A 19,183-nucleotide genomic window follows, 5' to 3' on the forward strand; every position below is an offset into this window, starting at 1 on the left:
TGCGCTATCTAACTACAATATTAAAATAGTAAACAAAAGGAATAGTCAAGAAGGAGAAAACAAAAAGAAGACCTACTGTTTGTATAAGTGGTCACTGAAGTTGAAAGTGTAGAAGTGAGAAGTCAAGACGAAGAAAACAAAAAGGAGACTCACTCTTTGCAATAGGTATATAAAAAGCTAAATAGAGTGTGTGTATTGGAGAAGTTAAAAAGACTTGGAAGAATTTAATAAGTGTTAAGTTTTTTTTTTCAAAAAAAATAAAAAAATTAAGAAATTAAGATTCAAATATTGGAACTCCAACTACAATATTAAAACAGTAAACAAAAGGAATAGTCAAAAAGGAGAAAACAAAAAGAAGACTTGCTGTTTGTATACGTGGTCACTGAAGTTGAAAGTGTAGAAGTGAGAAGTCAAGAAGGAGAAAACAAAAAGAAGACTCACTGTTTGCAATAGGTTTGTAAAAAGTTAAATAGAGTGTGTATTGGAGAAATGAAAAAGATTTGGAAGAATTTAATAAGTGCTAAGTTTTTTTTTTCAAAAAAAAATCAAAAAAATTAAGAAATTAAGATTCAGATATTGGAACTCCCACAAAACTTGTGGGTTAGAGATAGATATAAATAAATAGATAGATATAGATATAGATATTTATATTTGTTTTAAATTTTTTTTAATATACAAATTATTTGTTTTTAAAAAGGTACTACAATAATTATGAGAGAAGTCAAAAAGTCTTATGAGTTGAGAAAAGTTAATAAATGTTGAGATTAATTTTTTTTTAAAAAAAAATAAAAAATTAGAAAATTAGGATTGACATATTGAACCTCCCACATATCTTGGGGGTTAAAAATCTCTTTTTACTTAATATATAGTATAGATAATGATATTTATTATTTTTATTTTTATTTTTTAAAATACAATTAAATATTTATTTTTTAATAAATAATATTGGATAATATTCTTACATCACCAAATAACTTCACAGGGAATAAGTCTGCCCCACCAGTCACTGCCCCATCCCTTTCCTATCACGTGCACTCTCTGGCTACACCCACAAACAAACAACACACAGATGGGACACACATGTTTGAATTTCATATTTATTCAAATAAAAGGTCTATTACAAAATATACCTTTTTAGATTTATTTAAAATATAAATTATATTTATAATTTTCATTATCAAAATTTTTTATTTAATAAAATTAATTGAAAAATAAAATTCTTAAACTATTATTCTAAAAAATAGTAAAATTAATTAAATTATTAATTGAAATAAAATTTTCATATCATTAAAAATTATTAATTAGCTTGATAATTTATTAATAAAAAGCACAATTTGTTATAAAATTAAAAATTTCAAGCAACGGAACGTAATTTTCAGAACTATAGAGACAATTTATATTTTAAGCAAAACTTAGAGAGTGTGTTTGTAACTTACCTTTAAATAAAAGAGAATGATATACGAGCTCACTTTTTAAATGTATTTTTTAGATTTAATGATGTGTAAATAATATAATTAGTTAATAATTAAAAAAAATACTAGTGAAAACCCGTACTCTGCATAGGATATGAAAAAATTAATAAAATATTTTTATATAAAATAATATAAATAGTTAGATTTTTGTATGTAAATTGTTAAAACAAAAAAAAAATATTGAAACCTACAATTTAAGTTTGACAATTTTATCATAATTTATGTATTAATTTTTTATTTATCACAATTTCAATCATATAACTTTCAAACCCCTTGTTAGAGTTGTAAACTCAGGCGAGTTCAACCCAAACAATTCGAGTCAAACCTGAAACTTTTTAAAGATTGGACAACATAAATTTTAATTTGGCGAAAACTTATGTAAAATTCAAAAATTCAAATAAATTTGAGTGGATTTGGGCGGAGACACAAAATAACCAGAGCAATTGAAACGAAATTGTATATATAAATATATAAAATTATTTGCTAATTTTACTTATTTTTAATAATAAATAAAATTAATTAAAATCTTAATATTGGTGAACCAAAACAAAAGCAATATTCTTGAATTTTTTTAATCGAATTTTTTTATTATGTTTATAAAATACACCTTTCAAAAAGAGATTATCTACTAAGTTGATATTAAAAAATTATATTTATAATGGCATAAAATAATTTAAATATAATAAAATTAAATTTCTTACAAAATAAAAGTATATGGATAAAAAAAAAAGTAAGAAGAAAATTTAGAATGATATTCTCATTTGATCTGAAAATAATTACCCACCCAAAAAAAGATCTAAAACTAATTTTAAATAACCAATAAATTATCACGTCATTTTTTTAATAAAAAAAATATTTTATGAACCATCACTTTTAATAGAAAAATAACATTTATTTCTATTTGTTTTAGCAAAAGTCACTTTTTAGTAATTTGAGCCAAAAAATAATATTTTTTATTTTAGTTTGTTTAATTGACAATTGAGATTAAAAAAAAAAATTAATGGATCCACCATATTTCACAAGTGCTAAAAAGGTCTAAATGAATAATAAAGAAAATGTTTGAAACTCACAATTATTCCCACTTGATGTGGTATCATATGTGTGAACTCTGAATTTGTTATAAACTGAACGACATAGGCCCAACTCCCTTGCCAAATTATTTTAGGTGAAAGTGTGAATTTTTAATCTCATATAACTCCTATTTTTTTATTACATAAAAAAAATTTATTATATAAAAAAATAATTTTCTCGAACTATCACTTTAACTAAAAAATAATAATGTTTATTTCTATTTGATTTTAGCAAAAGTCACTTCTTAACTATTTAAGTTTAAAAAATTTATTTTTTTATTTTAATTTGTTTAATTAACAATTGAGATTAAAAAAAATTTAACAGAATCCACCAGTTTTTGCAAGTGTTAAAAAAGTCATTCATTTTCTTAATGTTTATGTCTTTTGTTAAAAAAAATATTTGTATTAAAAAAATTTATTGTTCAAATCCTTATAGTTTAGAAGAATATAATTTTTTTAATAAAATTTAAAACAAAAAATAAAAATATAAACTTTTAATAGCATTTAACAATTTGAACACGTGTATTTAATAACATATTATGTTTAGACCAATAATATTATGACACATGTGAATATTAATTTCATTTTAATTACAGTAACATAATTTAATCAAGAATTTAAATTTAAAATTTTATTTTATAGTTTAATAAAGAATGCATAAATTATGGAATGAATATTGATTTTATTCCAATTATGATAACATAATTTAAGGAATCTAAATTTAAAATTTTATTTTAAAAATATAAATTAATTTATTGACCAATCATATTGTGACACATATTAATAAAAATAAAACAAAATCAAAAGAATGAGAAAAAAAATTGTAACTTTTTCAGCCTTATTAACAATGCTTTGCAGTTATAATAGTACATTGATGAGAGATACAGTTATCATATATATCCTAATTGATTACCACAACATTGAATTTAAAAAATAAGTATAATTTTTAGATTTGAATAGCAATATTTTAAAAAAAAAATTATTATTAATTTTTATATTATATTAATTTAGTTAAATTAATACTATTTGTAGAGAGTTTGAACAGAAGTTAAGAGTAAGATGGTCCATTAAAAAAAAGAATAAACAATTCTAAATTAAAAAACGATACACAAGTCTATTTTTTATTATTTTAGAAATTTAATGATGTGTAATTAAAATAATTAATTGATAATTAAAAAAGATAAGAGAAAAGAATAACACATAAGAGTGGTTGGACTTGAAAAATAAATTTAATTTTTCAGTTTGAATGGATTACTCTTTTAAATTAGATGTCAAACACCTTAATAATTTTGAAGAGAGTAAATATATTACTATTTATTTATTTTTCATTAATGAGAGGTTAGAGGTTTAGGTTTTTATTTATTTTATTTATATTTTTATTTTTTATGTAGGACCAGTAATGCTATTGAAGATTAAAAAAAATAGAAATAATTTTTAAACTTAATAATATGAAATTAATTAATATATTAAAGGCAATACCTTCGGTCATATCTTTTAAAATTATCAATTAATTATATCTTTACCTATTATTGAATTTAAAAAATAAATTTGTAAGAGTATCATTTTGCTATGGGGCGTTTTGGCAACATAGTAAAAATTCATTTTTTTTACTTTTTAACTTTTTTAGATCATATCACTTCTCTATATTTTTTACATAAAGAAATTAAAAATCACAAAAAAATAAAAAAATAAATTTTTTCACTGACTTCCCAAAAACACAACGGTGGATTAGTTGCTTCTATAATCGGCACAAATTAACAATTAAATCTGAAAGTCTCCGCATATATATATATACTAGTGAGTGACACACATGATGTGTGTGCAATTTAAATAAGTAGGAATAAAAAATAATAATAATGAAATTAATATTATAATGTGTACTTAGCTTAAGTGGTATGAGTTCTCGTACTTAAACCCATGGTCATGGGTTCAAGCCTTGCCCACATGGCATGAAAACTGCCACATAGCATGAAAAGAGTAAAGCTTCAGGACGTTCACTTTATAATAATATAGATATATATATATATATATATATATATATATATATATATATATATATATGTGTCTTAGGAATCCAGCACCATACCTACAGAGTATTCTTTTTAAATTACAAGAAAAGAAAAGCAAGCAAAAAGGAAGCGATTCACACCCCCACCCAACTACACTTGTTTGCTACTCAGTCACTCCCTTTTAGATCTTCGACCGTCTCCCCCCCCTCTCTCTCTCTGTCTGTAAACATAACATACCATGGCAGATTTAATTATCTCCTCATCTTCATCTTCTTCATTTGTATCATCATCATCCCATGAAAACCCACCACCAACACTCCAACAAAGGCTTCAATTGATCCTCCAGACCCAGCCAGACTGGTGGGTCTACGCCATTTTCTGGCAATCCTCCACCGACCACAATGGCCGTCTCTTCCTCTCTTGGCTTGACGGCCGTTTCCAGGGAACCAAACACTCCTCCTCATCTTCACTTTCTCTCCCCCCCACCAAACCCATCAGAGACCGAAAGACTAAGCTCACAAGGCCCTTACCATCCATCCTCACCACTTGTCAACAAAACTCTCCCTCCGACGGCGACGGTGACGTCACCGCCGCCGAGTGGTTCTATTCCATGTCGTTAACTCGGTCTTTCTCGGCCGGAGACGGCGTTCCCGGGAAGTCTTTTAGTTCTGGCTCCTTGGTTTGGTTATGTGGAGGCCACCAACTTAAATTTTACAACTGTGAAAGAGCTAAAGAAGCTCAGATCCATGGCATTGAGACATTTGTTTGTATTCCAACCTGTAATGGAGTTGTTGAATTGGGTTCGAGCGATGTGATTAAAGAAAACTGGGGTTTGGTGCAACAAGCCAAGTCACTGTTTGGTTCAGATCTCCCAAAACAACTCCCAAACACTAGTAATAATGGCAGTGGCTCTGTACACTTTCTTGAGAGAAACATTTCTTTTGCCGATATCGGAATTGTTGCAGGTTTACAAGACGACGATGACAGTTTTGACAACAACAACATCAACAACATCAACATCAACGTCATCAACAAACGAGAAACCAATGCCGAATCTGAGCTTTCAGATTCGGATTGTCCTCTTGTTGCGGCACATGAGCAGCAGAAAGCGGCGCCGAAGAAGAGAGGGAGAAAGCCGGGTGTAGGGAGGGAGACGCCGCTGAATCACGTGGAAGCAGAGAGGCAGCGGCGAGAGAAGCTGAACCACCGGTTCTACGCGCTGCGTGCGGTTGTGCCGAACGTGTCGAGGATGGACAAGGCATCGCTGCTGTCGGACGCGGTCTCATACATCAACGAGCTGAAGGCGAAAGTAGAGGAGTTGGAAGCGCAACAAGTTCAGGTGGAGAGAGAGTTAAAGAAAGTGAAGACGGAGGTGGCGGACACCACCGCCGACAACCAGAGCGCCACCACTTCGGTGGAGCAAATTAGGACGGCTAATAATTCTGAATCGGGGGGTTTAGAGGTTGAAGTCAAGATTGTTGGGTCCGATGCAATGATTAGGGTTCAATCGGACAACTCTAATTATCCTGCAGCCAGGCTAATGGATGCGCTCAGAGATCTGGAATTGCCGGTTTACCATGCCAGCATGTCAAGCGTTAACCATCTCATGCTTCAAGATGTTGTCATTAGGGCTCCTGATGGTTTCAGCACTGAGGATGGACTCAAAGCAGCTCTCCTCACAAGGTTTGTCTAGTCTAAGAATAATTCCACTGCGCCTTATCTAATCTAATCACACAATTTTTACTACAATAAATTTCATTCGGTGTCACATGTATTCATTTATTTATATGGAAGAATCGTGTTTGATTTTATGAATACATGTAGAAGAATTATTAATATTAATAGGACTAATCTACTAGTTTTTTTTTTTTTTATGTGAATAATTCATCTAAATATGTGAGTGAGAGGGTTGTATTACAATCAAATTATATATGTCTTTAGAATTTTTTTAATATTAATCTACTAGTTAGAGATCCTCAATCTCCAAAAATTTTAACCATTTTAACTATATCCTATCCTCGTATTTTTCCCTTCCCATCCCTTATGCTGTGTTTGGTTGGAGTTTTTGAGGTGGGATTTGGAAAAGGAATGAGAAATGTAATCCTATTTATGTTTGGTTATAATAAAAAATATATGGGAAAAGAAAAGGGGTGAGAAATAAATAAAGAAATAGGATACCTTTTAGGACATCAATTCTATTTTATGACCAACACAACCAAACATAGTTGGAATTTGGAATTCTATTAATTCTTTCTCCTTTTCCTTTCATTTCCATTTCCCTTCCCAAAACCCCCAACCAAACACAGCGTTAAAGCAATGGGGAGGTTGTCTTTGGAATGAAACTTGTACATGTGTTGTAAAACTGTTTGTTTGTGTTACCTGAGTTTGTGGCACACAAAGGCTTGAAATAATAAGTAGGAATTGTTTGGGATGACTTAAATAAGTATATTTTTTATTTTTTTACGAAAATATATACAGAAAAGTAGAGAGGTGATGTGATGAAAAAAAGATAAAAAGATAGATTATTTTGTAGTAGCCAAACTTGACCTAAAATCAAATAGATGACCAAGTAAGCTCAGTCAAATGGGGAATTATGAAAGTGCCTATCCCACGCGAAAAATTATTCAAAGTTTTGGGAGTATTATATTACTTCTTTTCATTTTCATTTACAGGTTAAACATATTATCAATTGTCTCAGATAATTCTAGCATAAAAATAGTGTGAATCTCTAACACAAAAGTGATAAATTTCATAATTTAATTCAACAATTACTATTTTAAAACACTATCTAACAATGGTTCAGAAGTATAAAATAATTTTCCCACCCACACTCGACTCCTCTGTTCTGTGCAGTTGGTCATAATATGCCCCCCACCCTACCCCACCCACTCCTCTGTTACCTCAAAAAATTATGTCAAATATCTATTAAATCTACAATAGATCTAAACTTGTTAGGATGTTCTCTCTCTCACTCTGAACATATATTTGAATATAATGATAACATCACCGGACAATAAGTAATATCATTTTTTAATAGAGAATATAATATGATTAAATTAGTAAAAGATAAAATTTGTTTACATAATTTTATTTGTAATTTTTTATTAATTGATAACTCCATGTAATGTAAAAAAGTGTCAATGTACACTCAATATTTTTTTTTTCTTCTAATAATGTAGATATTTTCTATCACATAGTTGAAATAGAAAATCTATATTTTAAAACATAAACTTGCAACATATCTTTAAAATCAGAAGTTTGTAGTTGTTAAATTAATTTGAATTTAAAATTTCTCTAAATTATTAGTTAACTGAAAATTAAAATACATTAAAGTCACTCTTTCACAATTATTAATTGTTGAAAAAAAGAAAAATATTTATTACATTTTCTTTTTTTTTTTTCGAACTCAGATATTTGTTACCTTGATGGAGTGAGAAAATCCCTCTCTCTGACAGACACTCTCTCTGTCTCAGATTGCTTAGGCCACAAATATCATAATATTGTTTCCTGCCTTTGTTTGTGTGGCCAAAATATAACATAGTAGTAAGCTTTATGTGAGTTGGGACAATGGAATCTCCTGACCCACACCACCACCAAAAGATGCACCATTATTTATTTTATTTTATTTTTTTAACCTTTTTAAAATTTGTTTGGACATTATGCTAAAACTTATGCACCTGCAACACGTGCTAAGGTAGGATATATAATAACAATAACTAGTGATTGGACACACGTGATGGGTGTATAAATTTATAAAAAATAATATATTAAAAAATTAAAAATATAAATTAAAAAAATTGAATATAAAAATAATTTTAATCAAATTTAATATTCTTAATTGAATACAAATTTTAAAAAATTAAATATAAAAATAATTAAATACAAATCCAAAGACTAAACTGTGATAACCCTGTTCCGTATTATGCTAATTGGTCCTTATTATAAATATGATTACGTGTTTGATATAATTTTGTGTGTCATTTATGTGAAAATATGTGATTTTGAATTTCTATATGTTCACCGTAGAAATATCTGTTTGATTATCTGCTTTGGAAATTAAATTGAAGGCCTTATCGGCCACGAAACCCGAAATCGATTACGCCATTGTGATTAGCGTAATTTTTAGAGTTTACGGTGAAATTTAATTAAAAATTGATTCGAATCAAAATAATTAGATTCAGAACGATTAATTAAGTGCTCAATTATTTAATATTGATAAATTGACTTAGTGGGGCTATATAAAGGGCCATATACACTCAATCTTTCTCTTTTTGATTCATTTTGGCTAATTTTGGGCTATTGAGTGTGAGAGAGAGCCGAATTAGAGGGAAAGAGTGTAAGGAATTGAGGGTTTGCTCAAGAAGCTTCGAAATCTTGAAGATTACTCAAGTATTTGCTATAGATTGGAAGAATTGAACCTCTAGGTAAGCATGTGAGCATGAATTCAAAAGTATAAATTTGTAAATTGTGTATTCAAGCTAGTTGGGTAAACAAGAGTAAGAATTGAAATGAAATTGAGTTGATCCTGCTGAATTGAAGGTCAATGTATGCATTCATGTGTATAATTGCTTTGAATTTGCATGTTTGAGCACAAATTGTATGATCCATGTAAGTTTTTAGTTGAAGCTCATGTTTTTGACCATCTCTTCATCACCCAAGTTGAGAATAGAAGTTGTGTTCCACATGCATGTACCATCTATGAGAATATAAGTTTGAAATACATGGAATTGTTACGATGGAAACAAGTTTGGTGTAATTTGGAACATACATGTAGGTAATTCAAGGAATTGAGCTTCATTGTGTTGTAATTTGGTGTTTGTACCATGTGAGTACATGTATGTATGAAGTTTGAGCCATAATATGCAAGAAATGTTGGTTGGAATGATGAATTTGAGCTAAAAAACCATTCTGGAAAACCCAGAATTTATGATGTCCGCTCGAGCGGAAAATTTGTATTCCCAGTATTTTTGCAGACATGGATGTCCACTCGAGCAGAAAAGTTTACGCTCGAGCGGGGAGTCATGTAGTGAGGCCTTTCGCTCGAGCGCCAGATTTCAAGCTCGAGCGTAAAATTGACATAACCAGTACTTTTGCAGGCCTCATGGGTCTGCTCGAGCGGGGACCCTGTTTCTGAAAATTTTGAAAGTGCATTCTGTGTTTCGTTTTCTATTCTCTTTCACTTCTAAGTACTCTTAGGCATACATTAAGCATTGTAAATGAATTAAAGGGATAAGAATAAAGCCTAAAGAGGAATATGTGAATTAAAGAACGGATTGAATCATTTGTGACCCGTATGTGTTATGTGATGTGTAGGGTCAAGCTCCAGGGCAAACCAACCAACCAATCACTGTGAGTATATCTTAACAAAGATATCTGAAATATGTTATTGTCCAATTGCTTACTCCTATGTAAGTTTTATAAGTTCGTTGACTCGATTGGTGGACAATGTTTGCTATGCCAAATAAGTGGGCCAGAGGCCAGTATGATCTGAATGCTAGTTTGAATGGGCCGAAGGCCAGTTTGACATGATAGAATGAATGGGCCAAAGGCCAGTTTGACATGAATGAATGAATGAGCCAGAGGTCAGTATGATCTGAATGATAGAATGAATGGGCCAAAGGCCAGTTTGATATAAATGAATAAATGAGCTAGAGGCCAGTATAATCTGAATGATAGAATGAATGGGCCAAAGGCCAGTTTTACATGGTAGAATGAATGGGCCAAAGGCCAGTTTGACACGAAAGTATGAATGGGCCAAAGGCCGGTTTAACATGAAAGTATGAATTGGGCCAAAGGCCAGTTTGACAGGTATGAAAGATAAGTGGGCCAGAGGCCGTATGACATGAATGAATTGGACCCGAGGCCGTATGATGTGTTTGGGACCGCAATCACTTGACCTATATTGTAACGCCCCGACCCCTTTACACGTCATCGATATTGTCCGCTTTGGGTCATGCCCGCATGGATTTGTTCTTCCCAGTGGGTCACCCATCCTAGAACTACTCCAGCCTAAGCACGCTTAACTGGGGAGTTCTAATAGGGATTTCACCACTTGGGAAAAGGCCTCGATGCTATATAAGGGTCCAAGTTTTTACTTTTATAGCCAGGAACTCCCCCTCCATTCCCGATGTGGGACACCAGGGCCTTACAATCCACCCTCCATAAGGCTGCACGTCCCCGTGCAGTAGCCTGCCAGCTCGCAAGCCCGCCCACATGCACCGAGAGACGCTAGGGGCCCACACTCGGTACTCCGGAGAGTCGGAGTACCGAGAAAGCTCGAAAATTGTTTCCAAAAATTTCTGGATAAACTAGACATCATTATCAACAACTTTGTAGAAGAAATCATCTCGAAATTCTGAGTATAAAATTGTCTAAAAATTCGGGTAACATGCTGGCAGATTCAAGACAGATTATTCTCAACACAGTTTTAGACAATGTATTAAATGTAAATAATCGGAAAAATTTCAATTATAAAAAAAAATGAGAGGGTTGAGAGGGTTTTCTTACTTAGTAGTAGGATTGAAATGGAATAATGAAATGGTAGGAAAATATGCAACCTCAACCTCCTCCTCTTCTTCCACAAGAATTCCCTCTAATTGGATGTATATGGTTTATGCTTAGCCTTCAAAATGTGCATGACCACTAGGTGCATTTTATAGATCTTCTCTGAGGCTAGCTCTCTCTCCCTCCCTCTCACACATTTTTTTTTTTTTTTTAATAAATCCATCCACTTTCTCCAAGTTCTAAGAAATGTTGCTTTCACTAAATTCTTTGCTCTCTTTCTCCAAGTTCCATGGCTTTCCCTAAATTTTATGGTTTCCTAATTTCTAAGAGATGGTGGGTTTGGTAGGAACTATGGGTTGTTTGCCCATGGTTTGTTTGCTTGTATTTATTTATTTATTTATTTATTTATTTATTTATTTTTATTTTTTTTGTGTGGGTTTCTGAAAATTGACACACTAAGATTTTTAACTAAGATATTTAGTAAGAATAGTTATTATATTGAATCATAACTAAAATAATTTATAAACAACAAATATTGAACACCCACAAAATTATTATTCTTAATAATGTCTTGTTAGTGATTGAATTGAGTCAATTTAAAACTAACTTTTACACTAATGTATAATTCAGATAGACTGTAGACAAAATTAATTAATAAATTTTCTTTAAAGAATAATTAAAAGATGGGTTTTCACATATATTTGTACATATGTTGGATAGAAATGCGAATTGGGCCCAAGGCCGTTTAAAACATGTTGTTCTAAATACCATTTGTGTAACTTTTTTATTGATATTGTTCACTGAGCTTTCGCTCACGCTCATTCATGTGTTTGTAGATAAGCGAAGAGAGGTCCCAATCCAGCCTCAGTGAAGTCCGTGTGGAACAACCAAGGTTTTGAAGAGTCAGCCCTTACGTCTCACGCACGAGACTCGTCTTCGCCCTTTTGCTATCTTGTTTTGTTTTGTCATGTCGGCGAGGACCTTGGTTTATGTTTGTATATAGTTTTGATTGGCTGACCCAGACTGAATGATCTTGTATGTACAGAGTTATTTGTATTAGTACATATTTTGATGTGAGTTATTAACATGTATATGCATGGTTTGTTATGATGTGCCATGTAAGCACAGCTCTATGGACAAAATTTTAAATTTTGCTTCCGTTAGGCCCCTTTACTCTGATGAGTTATGTCTGGTTTCGTTTGAGGCCGTAGGTAATCCCTTGATTACTGGCCGGTTATGTCCTAAACCCATAAGGGCGGGTTCGGGTCATGACATAAACATTCGAAATCAAAGAGATTTGATGCACATAAAAAAAAAATTAAAAAATTAAAAAATTAATAGTTTAAAAAAACTCAAAAATAATGCAAAAGTATATGAGTGTATATATATCTTATAAAACTCGAAAATAATACATGAGTGTGTGTCTATATATATCATATCAAATCTTGAAATTGAAATAAATTTTTGAATATCTATTTCTTTGTTTTTCCTCCTCCTCCTCCTCCTCCTTCTTCTTCTTCTAAAATAATTAACTTTCGAAATATATGTGAGTGTATATATATATCCTATCAAACATTGAAATTCAAAAAAAAAATTGAATTTCTATTTATTCCTCATTCTTTTTTCTAAAATAAGTAAACTGTCATAATATATTTTCAACTTACTATTCTCAGTCATGAAAAAAAAAAAAAAAGAAGAAGAAATTTCGTGTTTATTATTATTATTATTATTAATTTTTTTGAAATTTGTTTTAGAACATATCCATTCTTTTTTCGCGTGGGTAATTTTTTTTTTTTTTTTTTTTTTGAAAAGTTTGGCATACTACTTTTTTGAAAATAGTTTGAAAATTGAAAAATAGTTTGCCTATGTGTTAAAGAAAAGTAGAAAGAAAACAATTGAAAACACAATGAATAAAAAATATTATTCCCTTTTTGTTTTTTTTTTTTTTTGACTTCTTTATTAACCGTGTAAAAAGAAGTAAAGAACTTTTCTTCTGTATTTATTTAAATTGTATATAAAAAAAAATTATATAAAGACCTCTTTCTCAATCTCTAAATCAAATAATTATTCTTCTTCTATTACATCTCTTTCTTTCTTAATTTCTTGTTTTTCTTCGATCCATTTAGATATTTTCAACATACTCAATCGCCTACTCTGAAAAATCAAAAAGTTAAAAAAAAAACTAATATAACAGAATGATTGTAAAACGAAATGAAGAAAAAAAATAAACAAAATTTATTAAAAAAAAGAAAAAGAAAAAGAAAACAAATAAACAAAAGTTTGAGTTATTGAGTATATAAAAAATAAAACTTTAGATCACTTGGTGTGTTTGGTAACGTTTACGTTTTCAGTTTATATTTATAAAAATTTTATAAACTAGTTTTTGTTTATTTTTTGTTTATTTTTAGAAAAACATAAACTACAAACGCGTTTGGTAATTAACAAAATGTTTAAAAAAAATTTAAAAATATAAAAAAAGTGAGAAATGGCAAGTGGTGGCAAGTGACGGTGGAAGACGGTGGTGGAAAGTACTGACAGTGGGTAATGGGTAGCTGGTGGTGGTGGGTGGTGACGGATGGGTGGCGGTGGTGGGTGGGTGGGTGACGGTGGCAGGTGGTGGGTGGTAGCGAGTGGGTGGTGGTGGGCAGTGGTGGCGGGTTGTGGGCAGTGGTGGCTGGTGGTAGTGGCAGGTGGGTGGCGGCGGGTGGTGGTGGTGGTGACGGGTGGGTGGGTGACAGTGGCGGGTGGGTGGTGGGTGGTGATGGTGGGTGGATGGGTGACGTTGTCGGGTGGTTGGTGGTAGCGAGTGGGTGGTGGTAGTGTTGGTGGCGGGTGGTGGCGGCAGGTGGGTGGCGGATGGCGAGTGGTGGGAGGTAGGTGGTGGGTGGTGGTGGTGGTGGTGGTGGGTGAGTGGATGACGGTGGCGGGTGGTAGCGTTGATGGCGGGTGGTGGCAGCAGGTGGGTGACGGATGGCGGGTGGTGGTGGGTGGTGGCAAGTAGGTGGCGGGTGGTGGTGGTAGTGGGTGAGTGGGTGACGGTGGCGGGTGGTAGGTGGTAGCGAGTGGGTGGTGGGTGGTGGGTGGTGAGTGGTGGTGGCAGGTGGGTGGTGAGTGGTGGTGGCAAGTAGGTGATGGGTAATAGTGGCGGGTGGGGGGTTGTGACGGGTGGATGGCAGGTGGGTGGTGGGTGGCGTTGGTGGTGGTGGTGGTGGCGGCTGGTGGGTGGTGGCGGCTGGTGGCTGGTGGGTGGTGAGTGGTGGTGGCAGGTGGCGGTGGGCGGAAGACGGTGGTGGAAAATGGTGACGGGTGGTGGCTAGTGTTGGGTGGAAAAAAAAAAAAAAACTCTAAACGAAAACACATTTTTTGTGTTTTCATTTTTTAGCCAAATTTATAAACTGAGACCACTGATTTATAAATCAAAAATTTTACCAAACAAGTTTTTATTTGAGTTTTTTAAATTTTTATAAATATAAACAGAAAACTAAAAACGTAAGTGTTACCAAACGGCACCTAAAAGAAACAAAAGATAATTCATTTTGTTTATACTTCATTTGTCATAAAGGTTGTGACCCCCTTACCTCTTTGATCCCTTTTAGTTTTGATTGGTCAATTTTTTATTTTTTTTTTTCTTCTCACCTAATCCCCAACCTCCATGTGTGTGAGGAAATTGTGGGGGTGGGCGTTTTAAGAGGGTCTAAATCAATGCCCTTTTCTTTGCCATAAATGAATCAAATATTTTTATACTTTATTTAAAAGAGAATCATTATACAAAGAGAGGAAGAATACAGAATGTAGAAAAGAAAAATGATAAAAAGTAAATTATTAGAGAAAAAAAGAAATTATTGTAGAGTAATTATTTGCAAAATGTGATTAAATGGAAAATTATTATAAAATATATTTTCATTATTTATTATCTAAATGTCACATGAGAAAAAATTCACTAGATTAAATTTGTAGTTCGCTTAATATGATAGTACTAGCGTATGCCCGTGCCTAAAGGCACGGTGTAAATAATATTAAGATTAAAATGCAATTATAAAAATATATTTAACAGACTGTACTCTACAATGCACATCAGTCAATGCTCTACAATTTAAAAGAAATTAAAATTAAAATGCAAACCAGTTAGTGCTACTGCTGCCAATCAAATCTCTAAGAGAAATTAGAACCGGTGAATCAAATCTATAGATGGTATGCAGCTTCACAACAAAATTCATCCTATGACATCTGGTAACCACAAAATTTAGAAAATATAACGCACACACATCTATTCTATCATTGAACAAAATTGTTTTCATCTCCAAATGCAAGATGCCTACTTTTTGTAGAGTATTCTTTTCCATGATTACCAATTTTTACACCAAATTTATATATCATTTTGACATGTAATCACAGAATTAGTGCATCAGTAGACACCTTTCATGCATTAAAATACACATATGCATGGCATATAAGATGCCTCCTCAGATGATGGAACCTAACTGTATAGAGATAACTTGAAAATGGAGCCTAATAGCAAGAGGAACAATACATTATTTAACTGTATAGTATAGAGAAAAATTGACATTTTTTTCACTATCATATTCCATATCAGTTTAGGTGTTTTCTTTTGTCTAACATTAACAATACATTATTTAAAAGAAATACAAATAAAACAAAAATGATTGCCTACAGAAAATATAAGGCACAATAAATATGGTAAATGGACCACCCCAAAACAACTGAGATTAATGAGTGATAAAAAATATCATAAATGTAGAACTGTTTCTAGAATTGGGTAATCATACTATTCAAGATAATATTGTGCAACTGATTTAGCTACTTCTATTCAAATCAATCACAGAGACAATGGGTTACGTTTGTCAGACCCACATTTGAATCCCTGATATAGAATATATATGGTTACAGAGAAATTTTCAAGTGTTAATCCAAGTAAGATCTATCAGAAGCAGCGGTTGCAACAGCTGATCATTACATAGCCACACTACACACCACAAAAGAAATTCAACACTAAAAGAGTTAGAAGTATGGACCCTACCTTAGGCTGAATATTGGTTATTGTGGACCTCAGCACAGTGATCTTCTTCATCTGGCAAATACCAGTGGGGGAATTGAACAAAAAGAGCGAAAAAACATAAGGAACATCCAATCTAAAGATGAAACAGAAGTTAACAGGTAACTTTCACTGGACATACCCTGAACAAAAGTAGGGGTATATAATATTTATTTACCAAATGTTGATCAGCAGATTTCTACTATATAGCACAAAGAATCCCAAAGATGATGTCAAATTTTTATCGAAGGAAAATTAATTACATACATAGTCAATAAAAAACTGAAACAAAGAATAGTACGGGATGTTGGTTGAAAAACAACTATAGGAGGCATTGCAGTTGCTTTGATAGGCTGCATACTCCTAGCAATACATTTTTTGTATGGTTTGGACCAAATCATTCTGTGTTCATCACAATATAAGCAAACACTACTCAACTGCAGAAAGAGGAAATAGTGGATTACTCAACTGTTAGAATCAGGTCATGGTATTTGACAATAAATAAATTTAAAAAATAAAAAATAAAGTGAGAAGTTAAGTTTTCAATAACCTAATTGATGTTTTCATGATTTTCAAAATAGGAAAAATTAGCTCATGAAATAAAATTAATTCTAACATATCTAAACAACCAAATAAGCATCAAAGAAAAATAAAAAAATTGAACAACAACACGATGAACATAATCCACAACTACCTCTTTGGTAGCAGATGAATAACATCTCAACACGGATACTGCAGGCTGCTGTATCCTCTGCAAGGATTGTTCTAAAATCTGAAATTAAATACTATCTATTAGATGCAAAAAAAATCTTCCTTTTTCAAAATCAAAACATACGATTGAAAGACCTACCGGAACAGGAAATCCTCCAGCTCCAAGTTTTTGCCTTGCAATCCCCTACATCCTCACAAATGAACTAAATACATACATACATAGTCCACATACACAAAGAAACCATAAAATTAAGCAGATAATATCTCCAAATCAGAGGCAAAACAAAATATTATACATAGTTCAAACCCGAATTGCAACAGACGGAAAATAGTCAATAAAAAAAAAATAAAAAAAATTGTTTTAAATTTTTTATCATAAACCACCGTTACAGCAATCCTATTCATACAGGACTCAATCAAAGATAGTCAGTTAAACACCAGAATTGATCAAAATCATTCAAACAGATCCAGTAGGTAATCCATAAAGTAAACCACGCAGCAATAATATATAACAAATGTAAGTACATCCAATTCGAGAGAGTAAAGTTCGTACAATCGGAATTAAATAAATAAATTAAAACAAAAGAAAGTTCTATGGTTGAGAATTAGAACAAAAATAAATAAATAAATAAAAATAAAAATACACATACAACATAATTAAAAAAATAAAGAAAGTTCTAAGATTGAGAATTTAACTGGAAAAAAAAAAAAAAAAACATTACCATTAAGAAACCATTATACTATTTACCTCAATCTATTATATAGATATTTTGGACATTTTCAAAAACGTTTCTCCCGTACTCACTTGTGCATTGTTTCTTGTACTTTCCAAATGGATTAAGCCCAGGACTGATCATCTCTGCAAGCTACTAACTTTTTTCAAGCTACTAACTTTCTTGCAAGCTACTAACTTTTTTCTTTTTCTAGATTTGAAGTGAAGTTCTTCATTTTCTTAATTTGAAATTCACGCATGTAGGCTCATATTTTATCTTATATCGGTGTCTCAAACATATTTTGTGAATTTAAACTTTTTATTTTGAAAAAAAATGATAACCAATGTAGTTAATTTATAAATAAAGACATACAAAAAAAATGTCCGAATCAATGTTTAAATGTTTAAATCACAGAAATTAATGTTGAAATTAATTAATTAATTATAAAATTAGATTAGAGTTTAGTAAAGACTAAAGATTAGAGATTAGAGATTATAAAATTAGATTAGAGTTTAGTAAAGACTAAAGATTAATTAATGTTTCAATCAAAAGATTAGAGTAAAGATTATCCAAAGATTACCCAAAGACTAAAGATTAATTAATGTTTCAATCAAAAGATTAGAGTAGAGATTATCCAAAAATTAAAGATTAGAGTAAAGTTTATCCAAAGATTACCCAAATACTAAAGAAAAAGCCCAGGTTTGCTCACCTGAACCGTATGAAATCCACTCCTGCATAGCCATTGCTTTATCATACTCACTTGTGCATTGTTTCTTGTACTTTCCAAATGGATTAAGCCCAGGACTGATCATCTCTGCAATTGCAGCAAGCACGTACATTGAGTCACCCACTATCGGTGCACCACAGGCAGCCAATTGTGCTCGAATCTGCATCGCATTTCAAAATGAGGCTTTGCAAAGCAAAAAAATTAAAATCTTGAAATTTGTTGTTTGTCTGACAGTAAAGCCATCTTCTGCATGATGCATTTAGAACTGCAAGCTACTAACTTTTTTCTTTTTCTAGATTTGAAGTGAAGTTCTTCATTTTCTTAATTTGATTCATTAATAAAACTGATAAAAAAAAGTCGAGAAATCTGCATGCCATAACAATTTTGTGATTGATCCAGTAAGAAAAGGAGGTAGATAAAGATGTTTTTCGCAAAATAAAGTCTTAGAAAGATGCTTTTCAGCAATTTATTCATCAGCATTGTATCCTCTGCAAAGTCCCATCACTTCTCATTGATAGATAAGGAAAATAAGTTCAAAATCATCCACTTCCTCTGTTTAATTCATGCAAGAGATAAGGAGGAAGCAAAAAATGAAAGTACTTGACAACAGAAATTAGTTTCTTTCTCAATCTAATATCAAGTGACAAATAATCTAATTAGAAGATAAGTCAAAATGAAGCTCCTACATGAAATCCACCATTGTTCCCTTTTGCGGGCATACGCTAGAACGACATTTAAAATACCTATGATTATTAATACCATACCTACAAAATTGTGGAATTTATCAAAATTAGAACGGCATTTTAGGTGAATCAGTGGGCCAATCTCCATCATTGCAACATTAATTTGTAGCTCTGTTTTTGTTGCTTCAGTTCTGTTTTTGTGTTCTTCAAACTATGATTCAATGATTAAAAAACAGTGATT

The 19,183-nt window shown here is 31.7% G+C and overlaps 1 protein-coding gene and 1 long non-coding RNA gene across 4 annotated transcripts; one reads left to right on the plus strand and one right to left on the minus strand.

Annotated features, from left to right (window-relative positions):
* The first annotated feature begins 4,611 nt into the window (after positions 1-4,611).
* Positions 4,612-6,393, plus strand: LOC114266457 (transcription factor MYC2). Its single transcript, XM_028207363.2, has one exon. It carries the CDS (start codon positions 4,790-4,792, stop codon positions 6,242-6,244), a length of 1,455 nt encoding a protein of 484 aa, XP_028063164.1. The 5' UTR covers positions 4,612-4,789; the 3' UTR covers positions 6,245-6,393.
* Positions 6,394-15,856: 9,463 nt separating this feature from the next.
* LOC114295064 (uncharacterized) lies at positions 15,857-18,429 on the minus strand. 3 transcript variants are annotated; one of them, XR_014362760.1, is made up of 4 exons: positions 18,242-18,429; positions 16,959-17,022; positions 16,803-16,880; positions 15,857-16,144 (listed from the first exon to the last, which is right to left on the minus strand). It is a non-coding gene; the product is annotated as an uncharacterized LOC114295064 (long non-coding RNA). The 3 variants fall into 3 exon arrangements; XR_014362762.1 differs by lacking the exon at positions 15,857-16,144 and adding an exon at positions 16,236-16,545; XR_014362761.1 differs by lacking the exons at positions 15,857-16,144; positions 18,242-18,429 and adding an exon at positions 16,236-16,545 and having other exon boundaries at positions 16,959-17,584.
* Between the last annotated feature and the right edge of the window lie 754 nt (positions 18,430-19,183).

The sequence above is a fragment of the Camellia sinensis genome, chromosome 2 (genome assembly GCF_055761805.1).
Source record: "Camellia sinensis isolate YWXY chromosome 2, ASM5576180v1, whole genome shotgun sequence".
Classification (NCBI taxonomy): Eukaryota; Viridiplantae; Streptophyta; class Magnoliopsida; order Ericales; family Theaceae; genus Camellia; species Camellia sinensis.

Coding starts and splice junctions, on each gene's coding strand:
- LOC114266457 (XM_028207363.2), top strand. CDS start 4,790: ATGGCAGATTTAATTATCTCCTCATCTTCATCTTCTTCATTTGTATCA.